This window comes from Poromitra crassiceps (assembly GCF_964638095.1).
Source record: "Poromitra crassiceps genome assembly, chromosome: 15".
NCBI classification, from domain to species: Eukaryota; Metazoa; Chordata; class Actinopteri; order Beryciformes; family Melamphaidae; genus Poromitra; species Poromitra crassiceps.
In genome coordinates this window covers 22828407-22849797 of record NC_139634.1, presented here as the reverse complement: position 1 = coordinate 22849797, position 21391 = coordinate 22828407, and the positions used below count along the sequence as shown (strand labels likewise).

The following is a 21391-nucleotide window of genomic DNA, read 5'->3' as shown; positions in this document are numbered from 1 at the left end:
GCTTCGTAGGCATTACTCCATTGCGTCCTATCTGCATGAGAATTGCATATCAGTGGCTCACGGAGGCAATGTGGTGGTTGGTGGTGAGCCCCACAGCATATTCAGATAGCCTCTGCAGGAAGCCATTTTAATATAAGAATAGCAGTCTCTACGCAGAGAGAGAGAGGGGGGGGGGTGGAGCAGGAAAGAAAAGCGAATATAAATGACAAACACAAGTGAAGAGTGAGTGCAGCTGAAAGGTTTTTTTTTTTGATTGAGTTCTTTATTGATAATGAATACACAGTATATACAATATACATATATACATACACAGGCCCACCATTATCAAAAGGATAAAAACGCAATAAAGCTAACAGCTTATTTCCATTGCGGTCCTCATGATGACTGTTATAAAATGTGTACTGTTGTGTGTATGTCTGGATGTGTGTAAGTGTAAAACAGTGTGAGTGCCACAAGCACTTGTCAGAGTCTGAGGGTAACGCGTGGGTGTGCCTGCCACGCAGGGGGGAGAATGATATGGGAAAGTGGGGCACAGTGAATAACCAATAAAAATAAGCATAAAATAAAATAAAAGACAATTTGTGCTATTAAAGAATAAACCCATCAAATCCTGATAAAAATATACATTAAAATATAATCAAGTAAAATAAATAAAATAAAATAAGATCTAATAAAATACAGGGTCGAGTGAAACACCGGCGAGTTTCCAGTTAATCTGAAAACACATTATGCTAATAAAACAACTTGGTTAAGGTTAGGGTGATGGTTTGGGTTATGGTTAGGGTGATGGTTTGGGTTAAGGTTAAGGTTAGGGTGGTGGTTTGGGTTAGGGTTAAGTTTAGGGTGATGGTTTGGGTTAGGGTTAAATAGCAATAACGTTAAATGTGACTTATGGTTCAAATGTAGATTTTGAACATGCTGGGGCGCGAACACGGCTCTGGTGTTTTTACGCTCTCCATCTCCTACCAAGGTCTCTCAGTCCTATGTTCCCTCAGGATCAGGTTTATGTACCGACCAATCAGGAACCGGTAATACCGGTGCTCGATACCCATCCCTAGTGATGATTGGTTAAGGTTAGGGTAAATACGCCAATCAGAGTCAGAGTAGGGCGGGTCATATCTTCGCCATCCTGGGAAAATAAATAGCATGTTAGATACTGATCTGAGGGAAGATAGGGCAGAGGGAACATAGACATGCTCCCCAACCTGACCACAACACCCTTACTGGCCAATAGCAGAGTCTATGACCTGTATAACGTTGATATACACACATCTAGAAATGTTGATATGTGACGTTTTGCTTCACAAATGTTGCCAATGAACATATCTGTGGTTTTCAGAAGCATAAACTGCCAACATTTCATTCAGGCGACACGCTGGAGAGAGATACAGGAAAAGACATACAATGTTGCAGTGTGTATAGCAGCAACCTGATGTTCGCAGTGAATATGTCTGGCCCTCAAAATCATTCCAAAGCATCCTGAAGTGCATTCCATTTCGTTGAAGAAAAAAGAGGTATTCTGATGCTTTCCCCATTTTCCCCCCGTCAAAGACCGGTGAGAAAAATGACACCCGGCAATGCTGCAATATTCATGAGGCCGCATAACTGAAATATCACTGACTCCACATCACAACTCCAATGCATCACAAGAAGGGGTCTATCATAAAGCACTGCCTGGAATCAGTTTGGTGTAATATATCAGCTGACTGTAATATCAAGTATTGGGCTAACATATACCCATGTCAGAAGGAAATTGGCAGATGAATAAATGTAAAGAGGACCCACAATCATACTGCCGCTGCTTAGTGGGGGAGAAGTGAGTTCTAGGAGTGAGAGAATCCACAGTGTAGGAGACAAAGCAGAAAAGTGACAAATGTGTCAGCTATGAGGTTTGGATATTAGATAACTTTGGCTGTGTTTCTATGCGGGTTGAAACTTACAGTATCTTAGCCTGGTTAAAAGCATCCAGAGCTGTGAACTCACATTCTGTTTCATTCTGCAGTTCCATCATTTCAGTGGGTGGGAGTACAGCTTTGACATACAACTCCTTCAAGCAATCAACATTGCCAAATTCAGTCCTTCAGCCAATCAGCGTTGCCAAATCCAGTTGCATACTCCTGTTCTTGTTTAATTGTTGTTATTGTGTATATTTCAGCAATAAGTAAGTAAACGTAAGTAAAACTTTATTTATATAGCACCTTTCAAGACCATAGTCACAAAGTGCTGTACATTAAGAAAAAATAAAACATAATACAAAATTAGAAGAACTACAAACAGTATACAAGGTAAACATAAAAGCACCAAGATAAACAGATCACAAACCAAGGCATAACCAAGCATATACTGTACCACAAATATATGTGTCAAACACACAAAATTAAAAGTGCAAAAGGCTGCTATACATGGTTATGCAGTGTAATTACACCATAGGCACAATATTAAAAAAGGCAGCAGAAAAAGATGAGTTTTAAGCCTCTTTTAAAACTCTCAACTGGGATGGGATTTTTTTTGCTGAGGTGGGGAGCTTGTTCCAGAGTTTGGGGGCCACCACAGAAAAGGCAAGGTCATATTTGGTTTTCTATTTACTCCTTAGGACAGCAAGGAGCCCTAGATTGGAGGATCTCAGAGATCTCGCTCAAGTGTCAAGCGTCACGCTCAAGCGTCGTTTCTCTTCGGCTCCGGTGCTCACTCAACCTGACCCTGAACTGCAGCTTTCGCCTGCGGAGAGAAACTATGATGTCGGCAACCGTGAGCTCTTGGCAGTTAAATTGGCTCTTGAGGAGTGGCGTCATTGGCTGGAGGGTTCCAAGCATCCCTTCATCGTGTGGACGGACCACAAGAACCTGGCTTACATCCAAACAGCTAAACGATTGAACTCTCAACAAGCAAGGTGGGCCTTGTATTTTGGAAGGTTCAACTTCACCTTGACTTTCCGACCTGGTTCTAAGAACATCAAGCCTGATGCCCTCTCCTGTCATATCTTACTGATGATGTCATAACACAATGTGATGTCATATTCGGGACCTATAAGAGTTGGGTCTGCTAGTCCTCTGCAGCTGCTCATAGATTAATCTCACGGCAACCTTCTGCAACAGTTCCCAGTCTTCGAACCTTGCAGATTCAGCTTATCAAGTGCCACAGCATTTCCAGTTATCAAGACCCCAGTTTACCAAGTGTTTCTTGGCCATCAAGTGTCTGCACGTAAACTCTCCAGTCTCACAGCCTAACACAGATAAGGATTAAGAGGTCTGGGGTATGAACTGGGGTATGGCGAGAACTAGCAGCAATGTGAACACTGGGACAGTAGGGGGAGCTGCTCTGAGATGACGGGGAGGAAGTGTGTGACGTGATCACTGAGGTTAGTCGTGGTCAATCTCGTGGGGACGAGTGGACAGCATACCGAATGTTAGCCGCTAGCATGCTAGTCCCTAGTTTGTTTGGGTGAGACCATCATGAGCAAATAGTGAGGGCCGGTCCCAGAACAAGTTAAGGTTATTAGTTAATAACTGCACTTATGGCTGTTTAACTCAACGGACGTTGACGTTAATGCTCAAGCCAGAAAGCCATGGAAGCAGCCATTACTGCTTTTCCAGCAGCGTCCCTGATTGGCTGGTTACGATGTCAACTACGAGGCAGGTCCCTGATTGGCCCATGCACTTTGTAATTTCTGAAAATGCCCAGGGTGGAGGCCAGACGGTCCCGCAGAACAAAACAAATGTGAGTTGATCGGATGGTTTACCAGGCTAACAGTATATATCCAGTTCCAGTGAAAAGTAGACAATCTACAGTAGAGAAGAAATTGAGGAATTATAGGAACGAGGCGAATCCTTTCCCCTCGTCAAATTGGACATGATTTGATTTCATGCTTCCCACAAGAGGAAAGAACTCAAAAGGTCAACCATGTTTGCAACCAAGAGAAGACATTTTCATCGAGATTTTGACATATTCAGTGCAACCATTTCCACTGCATAGGTTAAACAGAAAATATGAGTTATTTTACCAGGGGCTATGCATAATAAGAAACTCTGTTTGTGCACTGCAATCATTTTTCCACCAGCAAGTCTGCCCATATGGCCTCGTTATACACACAGCATATTGTGTAGAAATAACCTGTTTCTCATTAGCGTAGTGGGAAATGCCACGGTTGGGCTTTGCTGATACATTTGCTCTCTCTTTAGTTAAAAGCCTGGGGCTAGAGTGCAGCAGCAGTGGAAGACTCCCTGGCTCAATTTAAAAAGATGTTGGGGATAAAAAGACAATGTAAAACGATGGGGAGATGATCTTTTGTAGTACCCCTTGTCTATATGCATTCAAAGGGGCTACAACACACAATTCTTTGGCTGTACTGACAGGAGAACTTGTATTCACGCTATATGCTTTATCAAGTTGGACCAATCTTTGGGCCGTGAAACATATTTGTTTTGACCCAAGGTGAAACAAAAAGTAAAATTATTATTTTTGCCTAAATGCACTGCATTTAAATGGTAAATGGACTGCAATCCAAAGCGCCTACATTCACCCATTCACACACCGAAGGCGGCAAGCTGCCACCAGCTGGCACAGCCATCGGGAGCAATTTGGGGTTCAGTGTCTTGCCCAAGGACACTTCGACATGAGGACTGGAGGAGCCGGGGATTGAACCCCCAACGTTCTGATCAATGGATGACCCGCTCTACCTCCTGAGCCACAGCCGCCCCTAACCCAGAGTTAAACAAATACAATGTCCTCTTGTAAGTAACAGTGTAAACTGCATCAATGTGTATTATTAGTCGTAGTAGTATTGCTGAGAAAGAGCAGTTTTGCAGATGACGGTCATGGTAAAGAATTGCATGTGGAGCCAGGTATAGCCTGGAGACTCTTTTTTCTCCACATATTTTATTTTTCATTATCATGTATAGCTACTAAATCGCTAAACTTGGCATTTAAAGTTGAGATGTGCTCAACCTGGAGTGACTAGGGAAGCATCTCAAAACATGAAGTGGATATTTTGGAGGGGACGCACACACTGCAAACAAACATTGAAAAAAATAATATAAATAAATAAAATATAAGACGTCCATATGTGATCGTGGCCTCAGGCTACAGCTGTCCCCTATTGACATTTCACACGACCTTTTGAATGAGTGTCACCGGTTTATGAAACGCGCACACAGAGAACATTGCCCGTGGTGGTTTCGGAAGTAAAAAACAAACAAACAAAAAACATTCATTTTTCCATAGCCCCCAGAGTAAAATATTCTATGGTCTGGAATTAGCAACTAGGCATGTGGAGAAAATTGTCAGAATAGCTTGTGTCAACGTCAAAAATACTTCCCATGGCTATGACAGACACATTCATGTTTTACAACTCAGAAGTCAAATTGTCACTAAGACTTTCTAGACTTCTGGAATCAGCCTAGTTGCCACCACACTGCAGTGAACTCCCCACAGTCTGTCTCCATTGGAGTGTGAACATTTTGATTGATGTCCATGTATATATATATATATATATATATTACATTTCTTACTTCTTTTTTTACAAGGACAAAATTGACCTCAAGCATTAAGTGAAACAGCCACTTCATACAAGTCTGCTTCTAAGTGCGACTTGACACTCTTGTAACATAATATTACACAGACACGAGTGTACTCAAAAATCCTCCCCCTTTTAGGAACTTGGGGGGGGGGGGGGGGGTGTTTTTGTCTTTTATTGAGTTTCACATGATTTATTTCTTTTGTTTTTACATTCCACAGAAGTACCTTCTTACTTTATGATACTTTCACATTGAGGGGACGTGTTGACTGTTGTGAGCAACTTGAAGTTTCCATGTACAAAGCTTTCACATTGAGGGGACGTAAGGTAAAGGTAAAGTCCCACTAATTGTCACACACCTGAGTGTGCGAAATTTGTTCTCCGCATTTGACCCATCCCCTGGGGCAGCAGCAGGGTTGGGTAGGTTACTTTTAAATAGGAATCCCTTAAAGTTACTTGTTACTTGTTAAAAATTGTACTTAGTAACGTAATCCGATTACCACTATTTAAAAGTAAAGTAGGGATTACTTTCAGTTACTTTTGGATTACTTTTTTTTTTTTAATCCAGGAATGTTCCATTGGGATACAAGATCTCTTCTTCCAGGGAGTCCTGGTCAAGAGTCCTGCTAAAACCCTTATTTAACTAGATGAAGCATGTTTTACCGATAACCAGATAAGAATGTTTATACCAACATGAAGTTAAGGAGAATACAACAAGAGTTATTTTTAAGACCACTTTAATTTACGTTATGGGTATTTTTCATGATGTGGAGTGGAAGACGCAGATTGTTGCTTTAATCTTGAAACACGACGTCTATTCTTCCTTTTTCTCTAGCGTGTCTCTACACAAATAGACACAAAAAGACATTAAAATTATATTTTACAGGGGCAGCCACAGTCAATCAAGGCTCGTTTTGATTTGAGACGGGAGGAGGATGAGCTGAGCTCACAGCTGCAGTTCTCCTGCTCTCTGAAAACCACATATAATAGGCTACAACATGGCTTCGTTCCTCCCCTCCCCACCACACACACACACACACACACACACACACACACACACACACACACACACACACACACACACACACACACACACAAATCAATACTGCCTCGATTACGAAGTGAGCCCAAGCGATCTTCAGTTAAAATCATCATTGTATTGTTTATAGCAAATTTAATAAAAGGTAAACTCTATCTATAGGAAGAGAGTTGGCAGACAGACAGCAGCGCGCAGCAGCCACGCTGCCTGTGTGGATGCCGCGGGATGTACACGCAAGATGTGTGTCCCGGCCGTAAGTGAAAGTAAAAACCTCTCGCCCCATGATGCAGACTAGAGCAGCGTTTGTCAGCACGGGTGCCGGTGTCCGGCGGAGAAATTCAATGCAGATTTTCCACTGCCTGGCAGCTCGTTCAGCTGACAGCCCCACACACAAGCGCCTTCCACATGGAAGACGCTTGATCCGTCTAAACACTGAGCGAACGTAAAAGTGAAATGCTTGTTATATTTGAGGTGAATGCACTCGTGGGAGGAGGCATGCCTCTGTCATCATGCCTGCAGCTGCTGCTGTTGCTCCGCCTTGCTCGTCCTCGTCACAGTCAGTCACCAGCACGCAGTAGGCTACACCGTTTTTTGTTGTTATTTTGTAAAATTAATGAAGAGGCAAGGGCGAATGTAATCCCGCCTGTAACGCCGTTACTATACCCCCGTTACTGTAATCTAGATTACACATCTTAAAATGTACTGTGACAGATTACAGTTACCGTTTTTTTGTAATCAGATTACGTAACGGCGTTACATGTAATCCGTTACTCCCCAACCCTGGGCAGCAGTGAGGGGCAGCAGTGCCGTGCTCGGGAATCATATGGTGATCTAACCCCCCAATTCCAACCGTTTTGATGCTGAGTGCCAAGCAGGGAGGCAAATGGGTCCCATTTTATAGTCTTTGGTATGACTCGGCCGGGGATCGAACTCACAACCTCCCAGTCTCAGGGCGGACACTCAAACCACAAGGCCACTGAGCTGGTTACATGTTGATTGTTGTGAGCAACTTAAATTGGCACGTACAGTACAAAGCTTTCAAAATTGAGGGGATGCTGACTGTTGTGAGCAACTTGAAGTTTCCACGTACTTAAAGGGATAGTGCGGATTATTGGACATAATGTTGTATGAACTTCATCCCAGCTGTAGAGTGCCTGGGGAGCTCACTTCCTGATCCATGAGTCCCGTGGGCGGAGCTATAACTTGATCTGAGTGGAGAAAAACTAGTCCCGACAGACACTACAGGGTCACGGAGTTATCAAGTTGTACCCCTAAAGAACGCATGCATGTGTTATGACATCTCATTTCAACAATAAAACCGCAGGCTCGTAGTTGCTCAGACCGGCGCTATTTATTGGCACTATTTTCTGGCTAGTATCACTCCGCGCACTGCAGCCGCGGAAGCCATTACCGGTGTGTTCAGGTGTTCAGACAGCGCGGGCTGTAAACAGCGAGTACGAGAGAGGAGTAGGCTACGGTAGGAGGCACGTTGACAAAATGGTTCGCTCTTGTGATTTTCCTGGCTGTAACAATGCAAACATTAGTAACAGTGTATTCCATCGTTTCCCTGTCACGGACCGTGCCCTTAGACAACTTTGGCTTGTTGCGATAGGCTTGAGGTTTGAGACAAAGCCAGCGAGGATCAAAAAACTTCGTGTTTGCGGCGCTCATTTCACCAAAAATGAGTACCTCCCTCCACGTCCAGGACAGAAGAAGGCCCATGTACTGAAGAGCAGTGCTGTTCCAAAACCCATGGTAAGAGAGATTACAGTACCTAAATATAACAATGTTGTCAGTAAAAAAAGGAAATAGTCTATCCAGTATCCACCTTATTTTTGGCGGCCATGATCCTTCTGCTGTCCCCTTCCCTCGTTACGTCTAGCTTGACACAGCCCGTCTAATATAGCCTACCAGTCTGTAAGCGTTGCAGCTGAGCTGAAAAATGCCGACTTATTCAACGAGCAACAGGTTAGCGGATGTGATAGAAAACATGATTAGTCTACATAACCTAAACTAGTGTTATTTTGTAACGAGCAAACTTTTAATGTCGGAGTTCGACAAGGAAATGCGATGCAGTGTACTATCCAGGCAACGTCAAGCTAGCGTAAACACACAGCTGCTCACGTTCTAGATTGGATATTGCTCCCAGAATTATTTTACAGCGGAGCCTCACAAAAATAAGATGGATAGCCTATATCGGTTGTGGGATTCAGCTAGAGCCTCTAGCCTGGTAGTAAACCATCAAACTACTAGTAGGCCTCTAGCCTAGGGCCTACTAGTAGTTTGATGGCTTACTACCAGGCAAATTCTACCTGGTTAGCATTGCAACTCACACTTTGGTGTGATTATCATAAATTTGCAGCTAAATAACACCGTCTGCTGCTCACATCATTGTATTTCCATCCATAATTGTAATTATTTTAGCATTAGGCCTATACCTGTTTTAGCCATCATACACATGCAGCGATTTGGCACAGCTGAGAGCCCATGTCCAATCAAGTGTGTGTGTGTGTGTTGAAGTCAAATTATGACCAAGTGTGATTCAATCACATCTAATGATAACAATAGCTTTTAAAATGTAACTTGTAGGCTATCTATGGCAGAGGGGAATTCAACATTTGACCCATTCTAACCCTTAGGATGCAGCCACCTCTACTCGTGCTCAGGGGGCACGTAGGGGTTCTTCCTCAGGGATGACACCTGCGCCCCTTCCACTCCAGGCATGCATTCCTGTTCTGACGGCTGATGAGGATGGGATCGTGTTTTCTGGAGTCCAACCATCTACACCTGTGCAGCACTCTACCACAATTGGTGCATACATTCTTCTCAACAGCCCTGCCCAAGCTGTTCCAAGTGGAAACCTTTCATCATCTGGGACGTACCTTTGCCTCCCTCCCACATGGACACAGTCACAGGTAAGCTGATATATTCTCAAAACGAGCAGCCCATTCTTCATAAGGTACCGTTCCAAAGATAGGGTCCGGTGAATGTATCAACCATGAACATAACGCATAATGGCCATAATGTAACTTACTTTTAGATGTGTGAATACATCTAGTCAATCACTTCACTCATTGCTATTTCTTTCTTTAGAAGTCAGAGTTCCAAAGCTCAACAGTTGCATCTGAAGCAATGGATACAAGCCAGAGTACGAGCCAGACTTCGAGCCAGAGTTCTATGGGAGACAGCACATTTGTTCCAGACGACAGCACTTCCATACTAACGTCTTGCTCAGATGTCAGCATTGATGGAACAGAAGAACATAGAGACTGGTCTGAAAGAAAGTGGCTTGTAAATGAATCATCCCTTATGGAACTGTTCAAAACATGCCACACATGTGGTGTTTTCCTTGAAGACAATCAAAAAACCATGAATGGATCCATGATAAAAATCAATTGGACATGCACAAATGGCCATCATGGTTCGTGGCAGTCTTGTCCTTATGTCAAGGGAATGCCTGAGAACAACCTGGTATCTTCAGCCGCCATCCTTTTCACTGGGACAACGCAGAATGAAATTGGAGAGTGGGCTAAACTTGTCAACTTACAGCTGCCACAGAAGTCTGCTTATTATTCATCTCAGTCAACTGAACTTATACCAGTGGTTCAAGAAGCATACACTGACATGCAGGAAGAAATTCTGTCTGAACTCAAGGAAAAAACTGCTGCAGGTGGCCACATAGATGTTGGTGGTGATGCTAGGTGTGTATTGGAGTTATCGAGCATACATGTACTAAGTTGTATTCGTGTGTGTGTGTGGCCATGATGATATAAATGTAATCAGGTAATCGTGCCCATACCACGCCCTACAATTGTATATGTTCTTTTCTCCTTTTTATATCTACAGATCAGATTCCCCAGGTTACAGTGCCAAGTACACTACCTACAGCTTTTTAGATGACGCAACCAAGAAGATTATCATGTCTGATTTAATTCAGGTAAAATTTTAATCTTTTATACTGTAGTGGGAAACATGATTTAGTGATTTAGTGTACCTTTGGAACACTGGAAGAATAGTTTATTATGGAAAATATATAGGGTCAATGTGTGGCAGGAAAGGTTTTGGGTGTGTGGAGTCTAAGGTTTCCCTTGAGCTTTATCTGTGTGACTCCCCAAACAATTATCTACTGTAATACATGTAATGTCCTTGTGAGAGGAATAGAGAGAATAAATGTGTAGGATGTTGAAGTTGAATGGGGTCATATAGCATGGATGCTGCTGTGCTAACAGGTGAGTATTGACATTTGGAGAGCCAATGCTGTCGCATATCAATGTTATGCACCACTGTTATGTATAGGATCAACCTACTGACCCTTGCTGACCCTATTGGCCTTTCCTCTGGCGCCACCCTCAGACCAAAATATAAACTTGGCAGACTATATCTGAAACTAATAGGCAGATTGCAGAATGAAGCCTTGTGTTTTTGGTGATCCCTTGTACTGTACTGGTATGTTTTTTTTTATTATACTGTTCTTTTGCCATACATGATACAACAGGTGTCTGAAACCACAAGTTCACCAGCAATGGAGAATGTTGGTTTCCGGAGGGGCCTTGATCGTCTGTTGGATTCTGCAGTAGGAGTTGATGTCGTCACCACGGACCGTCACCCATCCATCAGGAAGACAATGAGGGAGTCCTACCCCCAACTAAAGCATCAGTTTGATCCTTGGCATGTCGCAAAAGGTTATTTATTTTCTCTTATCTGTTACCTTGTGTAATGTGTGAAATAACACACCAGTTTTGCGTATGCAAACTGAAATCATTATTTGTGACTGCAGGCTTTTGTGTCATTTGTAAAAGGACTATTGTCTGGGTTATTCTACATGTTCTGCTTTCCCTTTTCCTCTCTTTACATTATTTAGGTGTGAAGAAGAAGGCAACTGCAGCAGCCAAGAAGAAAGATAACCGAGATTTGCAGCCATGGATCAAGTCCTTGGGCAATCACTTCTGGTGGTCCTGCAGCTCTTGTGGTGGGGATGAAATGGTGAGGCTTATTTTATTTGTAATTTATTTTATCTTTTGTCATAGACCTTTTCATGCTTGAAACATAAGTCATGTAAATGGGCCAAACTTTATTTCCTGTTGCAGTGTTTGATAAGACACTAGCTGACGGGAAGTAATTGTAAATGTTATTCCATATAAAAAGGGCTATACAAAATGACATGGTTCTATGGGTGTTCATATTATTTGATGGTAGATAACTTGGTCCTAAACAGGTGATGGGAATCAAATTACAGGTGATTATCATTATGACAATCCTATCCAATGAGCACCAAATTGCATGGTGAAGCATGTCAAGAGAAACTTTGAATTCATAGCCACTTACATTTTCAAATGAGCTAACTACACTATTAAAAATGTTTCAAACTACAGGATTTGAGACGCCGGTGGACCTCTATCCTGCTTCATGTCTGTGGCATCCACAGGTGGGAAGAAGATGGGATCGAATACAAGTGTTACCATGGTGACCTCGACGAAGACCAACAGCGAAGGAAGAAATGGCTGGGGAAGGGCAGTGCAGCATACAACGCTCTCAAGGCTATTGTGCTGGATAAAAACCTCTTGAGAGACCTGCCTCAAATGACCTTGTTCAAGCACACTGGTAAGTTGAAATAAGCGTATCATTAGGACTAGTCATAGTGTGATGCTGTGTTATCGAAATGCAAGGGGATAAATGTCTGAATGCAGAAGAAAGAATTCCCGCACACTATCCAGTTACTGACAAACTATATTACTACATTTCACTCATCAGGTAAAATAACCTGATGAAGGTCTGAGTGACAGAAACGTTGTAATATAGTTTGTCAGTAACTGGATAGTGTGCGGGAATTCTTTCTTCTGCTTATGGACTCTCTCCTCCGACGCACCTATCCATAAGATTGTGAGGGTGTGCATCGGCTCTTCTTTCAAGATAAATGTCTGAATAAAATCTGTTGTTTCAGGACATCTCGAGGTTTTCCACAGTTCTATGTTGAAGTATGCCGAGAAGAGGAGGCACTTCAAATACCCGACCATGCTGGCACGAACCCAACTGAGTATCATTGACCACAACCACAATGTTGGCCGTCAACATGATACTACTCTGTCTGGTAAGCATGAAAGAATAAGCTAGAATATGACAGCACATTGTCTGCAATGCTGTGTGAGAGGCACAAGAAAATCACATTTTCACATAACTGTACATAGTCCTGTTGTACTAACATGCAACTCAATATTACTCCCCCAGGAAAAGAGAAATACAATGTATTTCACTCCAGGCAATCAAACCAATGGGTTGCCAGGAAGATCTATGAGCCAACCAACCAGGACTTCAGGAAGGACTTGGTGCAGCGTGTCATTCAACGGCGACTGGACAGAAAGCCTGGAGATGAGGGGTCCCACATCCATCCTGCAGTCGACCTCCCGGCCAATATAGCTCCTACCCCAAAGCCGGACAAAGCTGTTGTGGTGGCAAAAATGTCCACACGTTTTCAAAGCTAAAATGTTGTATGGACAAACCAAAATGTTGTTTGGTCACAGAGCCTTATCACTTCAGTTATAGGTTGTTAGCTAACTGAGTGCTGCTAATACAATTTTGCTTGGTTTATGTATATAATAATTGCATCGTGACTGGTGTATTTATTACTCAAAGTATTTAGTTTTATTTTTTGGTACATGTTTATATTTTTTGCACTTTATCCAAAAACACAATGACATGGAACAATTGGAAACATATATGTGCATTTCTTTTACAAAACAATGTTGAGAAATATTTTCAAGGAAAAGGGAACACTATCGTTTCAAGTGTAACACACAAATGTTGAAAATAAACGTTCACAATGTGACTTCAAAAGACCTAAAACAAATCCATTGATTCCTCAGACTCCTTGAATCCCACATATTGTCCATTTGGTGATGGATATTCCTTGCGGATCCTATCCACCACACATGAGGGAAGAACTCTCCTATTGCCTTTCCCAAGCCGTTCTCCATTTAGGGCCCATTCCAGTACCATCCGGTAGCCAATCAGCCTGTACTGACTGAAACAATACAACATGTTCATTATATGCATACTGTAATGTGCAAATCAAGACAATTCATGAACATTTCTGTATGGTTGACTGGTTGATATGGTAGAGTAGGCTATATGATGCTATACACCTTGGCTGTTATTTATGTATGACAGAACTATTCTATTCCTCCCCCCATCCTTGCTTGTGTGCTGTCTCTGTCTACTGTCTTGTCTCACCACTATCGCCCCCCCCCCACATAGTAGGCCTACTCAGTGTTTAGTGTCATCTCTGTCGTTATATGTTCACTAACGTCACCCCCCCCCCCAAGTGTTTAGTTTTTGTGTAGGCTACTGTAAAGCGTCTTTGAGCTATGGAAAAGCGCTATATAAGCCCCAATTATTATTATTGATGTATTCTGACAGAACAAGAAGTGAAATTATAGGATATAGCCTACACAACTGTAATATTACAGATCAGTAAGGTTATAAAGTAGCATCCTAGTGAATACTTTAGCCACCACTCAAATACAACTGCTAAATAATTACTATTATTAGAGCCATAGCACTTACTTTACAGACAGCTGGCCATTGGGTCCAGCTGGCCTGGGACGCTTCTTCCAGTTTATTTTGGGGACGTTGAAAAACGTCCTCAAGACGCCAGCATTCAGGATGGCAGGGAAGTCTGGATGGTTGGTGATGCAGGCAGAAGCAGATGCGTTGGCGTCCTCTGAGATGAGATCTTGCATCTGTGGCACGACTAGATCCCACTCCCGGCAGCAGTAGCTCTCCAACTCCGTTGGCATCGGCTGGCACTTATGACAAGTGCACCACCATTGTTCATTCACCCTCTCTCTCCTCTCTGCAGCCGCGGGCCCATCTGCGTCTCCTTGCTCAGCCTCCGCTTCTCTCTCTCTCCTCTCTCTCTCTGCCCGTTCGAGGTCGATCTGACGAAGTTCCTCATCGGTGTATTCAGGTTCATAAAGATAACCCCTCGAATCTTCTGTCAACAGCATATCATCGTCATCGCTCGAATAGTCAGACATGTTTAACTTTTTTTAGACAGCCCGCGCTGTCTGAAACACCTGAACACACCGGTAATGGCTTCCGCGGCTGCAGTGCGCGGAGTGATACTAGCCAGAAAATAGTGCCAATAAATAGCGCCGGTCTGAGCAACTACGAGCCTGCGGTTTTATTGTTGAAATGAGATGTCATAACACATGCATGCGTTCTTTAGGGGTACAACTTGATAACTCCGTGACCCTGTAGTGTCTGTCGGGACTAGTTTTTCTCCACTCAGATCAAGTTATAGCTCCGCCCACGGGACTCATGGATCAGGAAGTGAGCTCCCCAGGCACTCTACAGCTGGGATGAAGTTCATACAACATTATGTCCAATAATCCGCACTATCCCTTTAAGCTTTCACATTGAAGGGACGTGTTGACAGTTGTGAGCTTGAAGTTTCCACGTACAAAGCTGGAGTCAAAGTGGCAGTTGACTCCACACAGTAAGGGGATTAACCCAGTTTTCCATGGCACAGTGAAGTCACGGGGATTTGACAGTTCTACCCACCATACTCTGCTGGAGTGTGAACTAGACTGACCCTGTAACTTCCAAATGACTGGTTTTATTCTAAATAACTGAGAGCCTGCTAGGTCCTCAAACTCGAGCTTCCTTTGAACATGGACGGTTTTGACACCATTTTCACAACCTGAGGTAAAATACTGTCCCTTTTGCCCTCGTGTCTTTGCACGGGAAAATAAAATGTTAACAGAATGTAACAGCAACGCAGGGGGTTTCTTGAATGGCTGCGACTAGGTTTGTTAAACTTCTGTTACCCAGACAACGCTGCCAACAGTCATTGGGCTCTATCTTCCCAAAAGCGTTAATTTAACGTTCGCGCTCGTTTAACGCCGTGAGCAATGCAAATTGGGGGCGGACACAAGCGCATGCCTGTGATAATTGTACTGGGCATTGGCTGCCACATGCCAAAGCAGGCGTTTCAGCGCTAAAATGTGGGATTGATGGCATTACCCTATCGTCAGCAGCGCGCAATTACTTTGGGCTAAGAGCTTTGAAAAGGACCTCTTACGCGCAAATACCTCTCTGCGCTGGGTGCGCTGCACGGAGATTACGGCTGCACTCCCAGCGCAGAGAGGTATTTGCACAGTGGAAAGTGGAATTCCTTTTGGATATGTCATTACACACAGCCTTGCCACGCCAAGACATCAAATTTTGCTGCTAAAATTGGGTATTAGCAGATAATTCAGTGAGTCAATCAACTATAATTCACTGAGAAACTTTTATCACATCGCAAAGAGGGAAATGAATTGAGAAAACTTGTTGGACAATGGACATAGGCTATTTACCTTCATAATCCGAAGGGTCGTTGGCACCACAGACGATCTGTCAATAAGCTCCCTCTGTCCTTGCACGAGTAAGTACACTCTATTACGCATGGAGAAAATTACAGCATATTGCATGCCTCGCGCAAACAGCCATTGCAAGATGGGAATCTGATTGGTTTTGATTGACATAATGCCCAGCCTTGCCTGGCCACGCCTGTGAATAATTCTGGTAGTTAAGACGGCCCAAATCCCGTTTGGGCAGGCATTTTCGGGCGCAGATGATTTTGGCATGGCTCTATGGCATGGCTCTATGGCGCTTGCGACACGTGCCGTGAACCTTTCTGCATCCCGGCCGAGAATTGCATCACCAAACATATTTCGGGGCTGTTTTAACTTATAAATCAGGGAGGTCACGTCTACCAGACAATTATATCACTTTTAAACAGTTAAATTTCTGTATAAATCATTACAAGTATGCTCCCATGAGGTGGGGATGCTTTTTTTTGCTGCTCGGCGGGGGAGCAAAACTCGGCAGAACACCTGGCGGACGGCGCAAGGCGGAATTCTATCTTCCGTGCCTTAAGGCATGCGCAAACAGGTGCGCAAGTGCTATTAGGGGATAGCGCCTGTCGGAAGATACAGCCCATTGTGTCAAATAAAAAATACATAGATGAATGAATAAATAAAAAGAGTGTGATCTGGCTCTAGTGTCTATAACCATTTGATACAGATATTGCTGGTGTCATGGAAAAACATGCAACTACAATTTTGGTGTTTCTTTTTTCTTACTTCACTTGATGCTGCCCATGCGGATTGAATGAGTTTCATGACCCTTTGGCTGTTTAAACTAGAGTTTGACCTATTGATACAGTATATATACAGAATGCTAATTATTTTTGGATTGAAAGTGATGATACTGCTGATATTTTGTATTTTTAAATCTGCCTATTTCCAGCCATATTATTATTATTATTATTATTATTATTAATCGTTATTGTCAGATACCATTTAGAGCTTGATGGGACACAAAAATTCGCCATTGAAACCTAGAGTATTCATTCGAAGGCAAACTCTGGGATGTATGCTTTACAGACTGTTTTACAGACTGTTTTACAAACTGTTTAGCTAGGGAGGAACTTCCATCATATTGAAGGTGGATGACACAAACCAATGCACTAGTCTAATTTAAAACTGTTTTGCATTGCAAGTGGTTCTCAACATGGGGTTCAGGGACCACCAGAGGTCCTTGTGGGAGTTCCAGAGGGTCCCCAAACAAATTGTTGAATTGTTCATCTTCAGCATTATTTCATTAACAAGACATTAGCACAATTGGAGAATGTAGAAGAATGACTGTTTTGATGAGTCTCTCTCTCTCTCTCTCTCTCTCTCTCTCTCTCTCTCTCTCTCTCTCTCTCTCTCTCTCTCTCTCTCTCTCTCTCTCTCCTTACATAACAGTATAGTCATGGACAAAATCATATCTGGCAATTATATATATACAGTATATATATATATATATATATATATATATATATATATATATATATATATATATATATATATATATATATATATATATAAATATATGTGTGTGTCTATATTGTGGATTAAATTAGGGGTCCTTGATATGAAAAGGGTTGAGAATCAATGGTCTACACATTATGTATTTTGTCCAACAGCAGCAATTTTATGCTTAAAATCTCTGACACCACAAAGCGCCAGCGGCGTGTCTGGTGCCACTCGGTGCATCTCACAGCGTTGGGATTAGCCCACTTTTCATCACTATGCAGTCAGGACCATAGGGAGGTGACATGAGCGATATTCCCACATCGCTCTCTGCATGGAGTGCCAAAAATGAACCAGGATTCCCCCACAGACACCTCCTCCTCTTCTCTCCCTCCCTCCATACCCCGACTCATCCCAGGACTCATTGCTGTCTGGTTCGTTTACTCCTGGGCTCTGCCATGAAAAAAGGCCCCATATGATGGAAAGATACCCCTTTCGGAGCCGCGATATGAAACGGTTGCCTTCACTTCTCGTCTACCTATCCTCCCTCACCTCTCTCACTATAGCTTCTCTAATCACGCTCTCCCTTTCCTCCCTCACTCCTCTCTTTCAGATGTGAGGCGAGGGAGCGGCGCTTCTCGGATTGCGCGGGCTTTCAGATTCGGAGTCCCTTTGATATGGAAATTAAATGACTCCACTCAATGTCAGAATAGCTCAGGCACAATCCCAGTGTTAGCGGTTCCGGCGTTTCTGCTTCTTCTTTTCTAAGCTCCTTTTCTTCACAAAACATTGTAGAGAGAGAGAGACAGAGAGAGAGAAGACACAATCACACACAAGACACAAGATGATTGTAGCTAGGCGTTTTGCCGAGCATTATTGAATATGATAGGTCCACCCGCACAAAAGGGAACTTCTTCAAATAGGTACCTCAGGGAGTGGGAATTCGATAAATGCTGATTGTGTCTGCGAGTCGCTTTGTCGCTGCGCTTTCCCCGGGTAAATTCAGCTCAATCACCTGAAACCTGAAAACGACACCATGAGGATGAAACAGAAATAGTGTAGGCCTAATGAGCGGATCTGAGCAGAGAGCAGGAGCATCGAAAACCTTAAATGCTTGAAAGGTTTATCAAGTCAAAGCCCTACTTCAAAGACCTAGGCAGGCACCAGTAGCTGTTCAAGGAAAATAATACGCTTTTTAGAACCATTTCATCAGATCCAAACGCATCTATGGCTCAGAACAGGGGTCTGATGCAACATTGCAGCGTATTGAGTGCAGCCTATTGACTACAGCTGCATACGGTCTCAACTTGATCATAATTGACAGGTGCTCTGGCAAATTTGAACTGATGAAATGTATTTGACCTCTGGGTGTGCCTCGTTGAGGTAATGGAATTCTGAAATAAAGCCAGGCCATCGGGGAACTGGGAGCCTTAATTTCCCTGTTCAGTTTAAGGTCTTAACTTTAACCTTCTCTGCTGCTCTATTTTATTACTGAACACAATATGACTCTGGGATATGATGGCACAGATCATCATCTTTGCGATGTTGGATTTCATTACAACACAGCCTCGTGAAACAGAAAAAGAAGTGCAAACATGGAATGCAGACAGTAGCCCTGTTCAAAACTGTTCCCTAATACAGAAATACTGGACTATATATTGTGCTGTGTGGTCGCAAATAATGAGGAAATCACGACCCTGGCGCACCTCAGGCAATCGAGCTTGGAAATGGGTCTCCACATCAACAACTGTGCTGGCAGTGTCCGTCACGATTTATGACAGCAATTATGTCACTCAGAGCACAAAACTAAAGAATCAGTCAGGAAGGATAAGGAGAGAGCAATTGTCTGTGGCCACCACATGCAAAACCATTCCCTTGTTGGCGGTTGTCTTGCTTTGACCTCTCCATTGCACCTGTTGTCACTTTAATTTGCACCAAAGCAGGTACAATTGATTGACAATCACTTGTGGTTCCTAAATGCACAGATTGATATCCCTGAAGTTTAACTGACTTGGTGTTACGTTGGTGTGACCATTAAGTGTTCCCTTAATCAATCTTTTTGAGCTGTGTGTGTGTGTGTGTGTGTGTGTGTGTGTGTGTGTGTGTGCGTGCGTGTGTGTGTGCACGCTCTCTCTCTCTCTCTCTCTCTCTCTCTCTATATATATATATATATATATATATATATATATATTAGGGCTGTCAGCGTTAACGCGTTAATCGCGCGTTAACTCAAATTCCTATTAACGCCACTCATTTTTTTAATGCGCGATTAACGCATGCACTTTCTTTGAAGTTTGAGCCTTGGTCCAACCCGTAGTTTGGGAAAGCAGGAAGCACTGAGCAGTAACGTTGATAGCAAGCAGAAAGAAACCCCCGTGAGCAGAAAAGGAGGAAGAAAATGGGTATAATGTTGGCAAGTTCAGCTTAAAATTGAGAAAATGTCCCACATTTTGGGTGAGAGAGAGAAAGAGAGGGCGCATCAGCGCGATCAGACCGTTGCAGAGAGAGAGAGAGAGAGACAGACAGACGGAGCGCGGGGGGAGAGAGGCAGAGAAAGCGAGTGAGACAGACAGACAGACAGACAGGGAGGGCGATCAGACTAGAGTCAGAGAGAGACCGAGAGAGGGGGAGAGAGCTGGCACACAGCTGCTCCTGTGCTTTTTTCTTCAGATGAACCAGTAGGCTAATTATGCAGCTTACTACAGTAGCCTATATGCTTCTACTTCACTATACAGTATGGTTCAGCATGCACACCCTTGAAGTTATTCTGAAGAATATTCTGGACAGTATTTGTCATTGTTCCAATAATAATAAACATATCCGCATAAAGCAAGCATATTCGTCTACTCCCATGTTGATAAGAGTATTAAAAACTTGAAAAATATCGGTTTAAGGTAGATTTAGAACAGATAAAAAATTGTGTGATTAATTTGCGATTAATCGTGATTAACTATGGAAATCATGCAATTAATCGCGATTAAATATTTGAATCGATTGACAGCCCTAATATATATATATATATATATATACAGAGAGAGAGAGAGAGTCTGAAATATATCTCTTACATTTAAACGACACAAGCTAAACAGAAGAGGACAGAAGAGTAAATGATGCCTATATGTGTGATGACTCAGCAGGGATAATATTAATGAGAAAGGTTTATACAGGAGAATATGTGAAAACAATACAGAATGCCTGAGCTGAGCCTTTATGCTATCATATAATACAGTATATTCCATTATATTTTGAACTGTAACCTGGAGCCTGAATTCTGTTTTCCTTTACATAAAAAATGTAAATACAGTACATAAATACATTTCCACAATAATTTGATGCGGAAGTGGAGAGGTACAAATTGGTGCAAAAAATCACCAAAATGCAGGAAATTAATTGTTTGACGCTGAAAATCTCCTGGGGGAGGACCACAAGACCCCCGCCCCCCCTCCGCTTTGTGTGTCCCCCCAATGTTCAAACAAAACCTCCGCCCATCACATCCCTTCTTATTCTAGCTCTTCTCCACTAGCCACACTCTCCCTCTCCTTCAATTTCCTGGCCTGTAATTACCTCTTTATGATCTCCAGTCTCTCTCTCCCTCTCTCTCCTTTCCTACAGTACAGTAGCATCCTCTCTCGCCCCTTCAACCTCTCATCCCACCTCTGTATCTTTGACCGACTTACCAGCTCCTGTTGTATCGTACAGCCTTTGAAAGAGATCAGACCTCATTACCTACCTGCCTCTCTCTCTCCCTCCCTCTCTCTCATCTGCCCCTCTTGTCCAAACAGCCCCCGTCTGTCTAGACTCAGTTCTCAGTCTCTATCCGCTTCGTGTAGGTGGCGCTGTTGGCGCCGCTCACCAAACGTCTGGGAACCGAGACTACCGTCTGTCTGTCTATCTGTCTGTCTGTCTGTCTGTATCTCTGTCTGTCTGTCTCTCTGTCTGCCTGTCTCTCTGTCTGCCTGTCTGTCTATCTATCTGCCTGTCTTTCTCTCCACTTGTTCTCCC

General features: G+C 43.1%; 1 protein-coding gene across 1 annotated transcript; it reads left to right on the top strand.

The window, feature by feature from the left end:
- Positions 1–11136: 11136 nt before the first annotated feature.
- Positions 11137–13281, top strand: LOC310789796 (uncharacterized protein). The gene is made up of 5 exons (XM_083651476.1): positions 11137–11233; positions 11413–11534; positions 11924–12152; positions 12493–12639; positions 12777–13281. The coding sequence occupies exons 1-5, from the start codon at positions 11176–11178 to the stop codon at positions 13028–13030; spliced, it is 810 nt and encodes a 269-aa protein (XP_083507602.1). The 5' UTR covers positions 11137–11175; the 3' UTR covers positions 13031–13281.
- The last annotated feature ends 8110 nt before the right edge of the window (positions 13282–21391 follow it).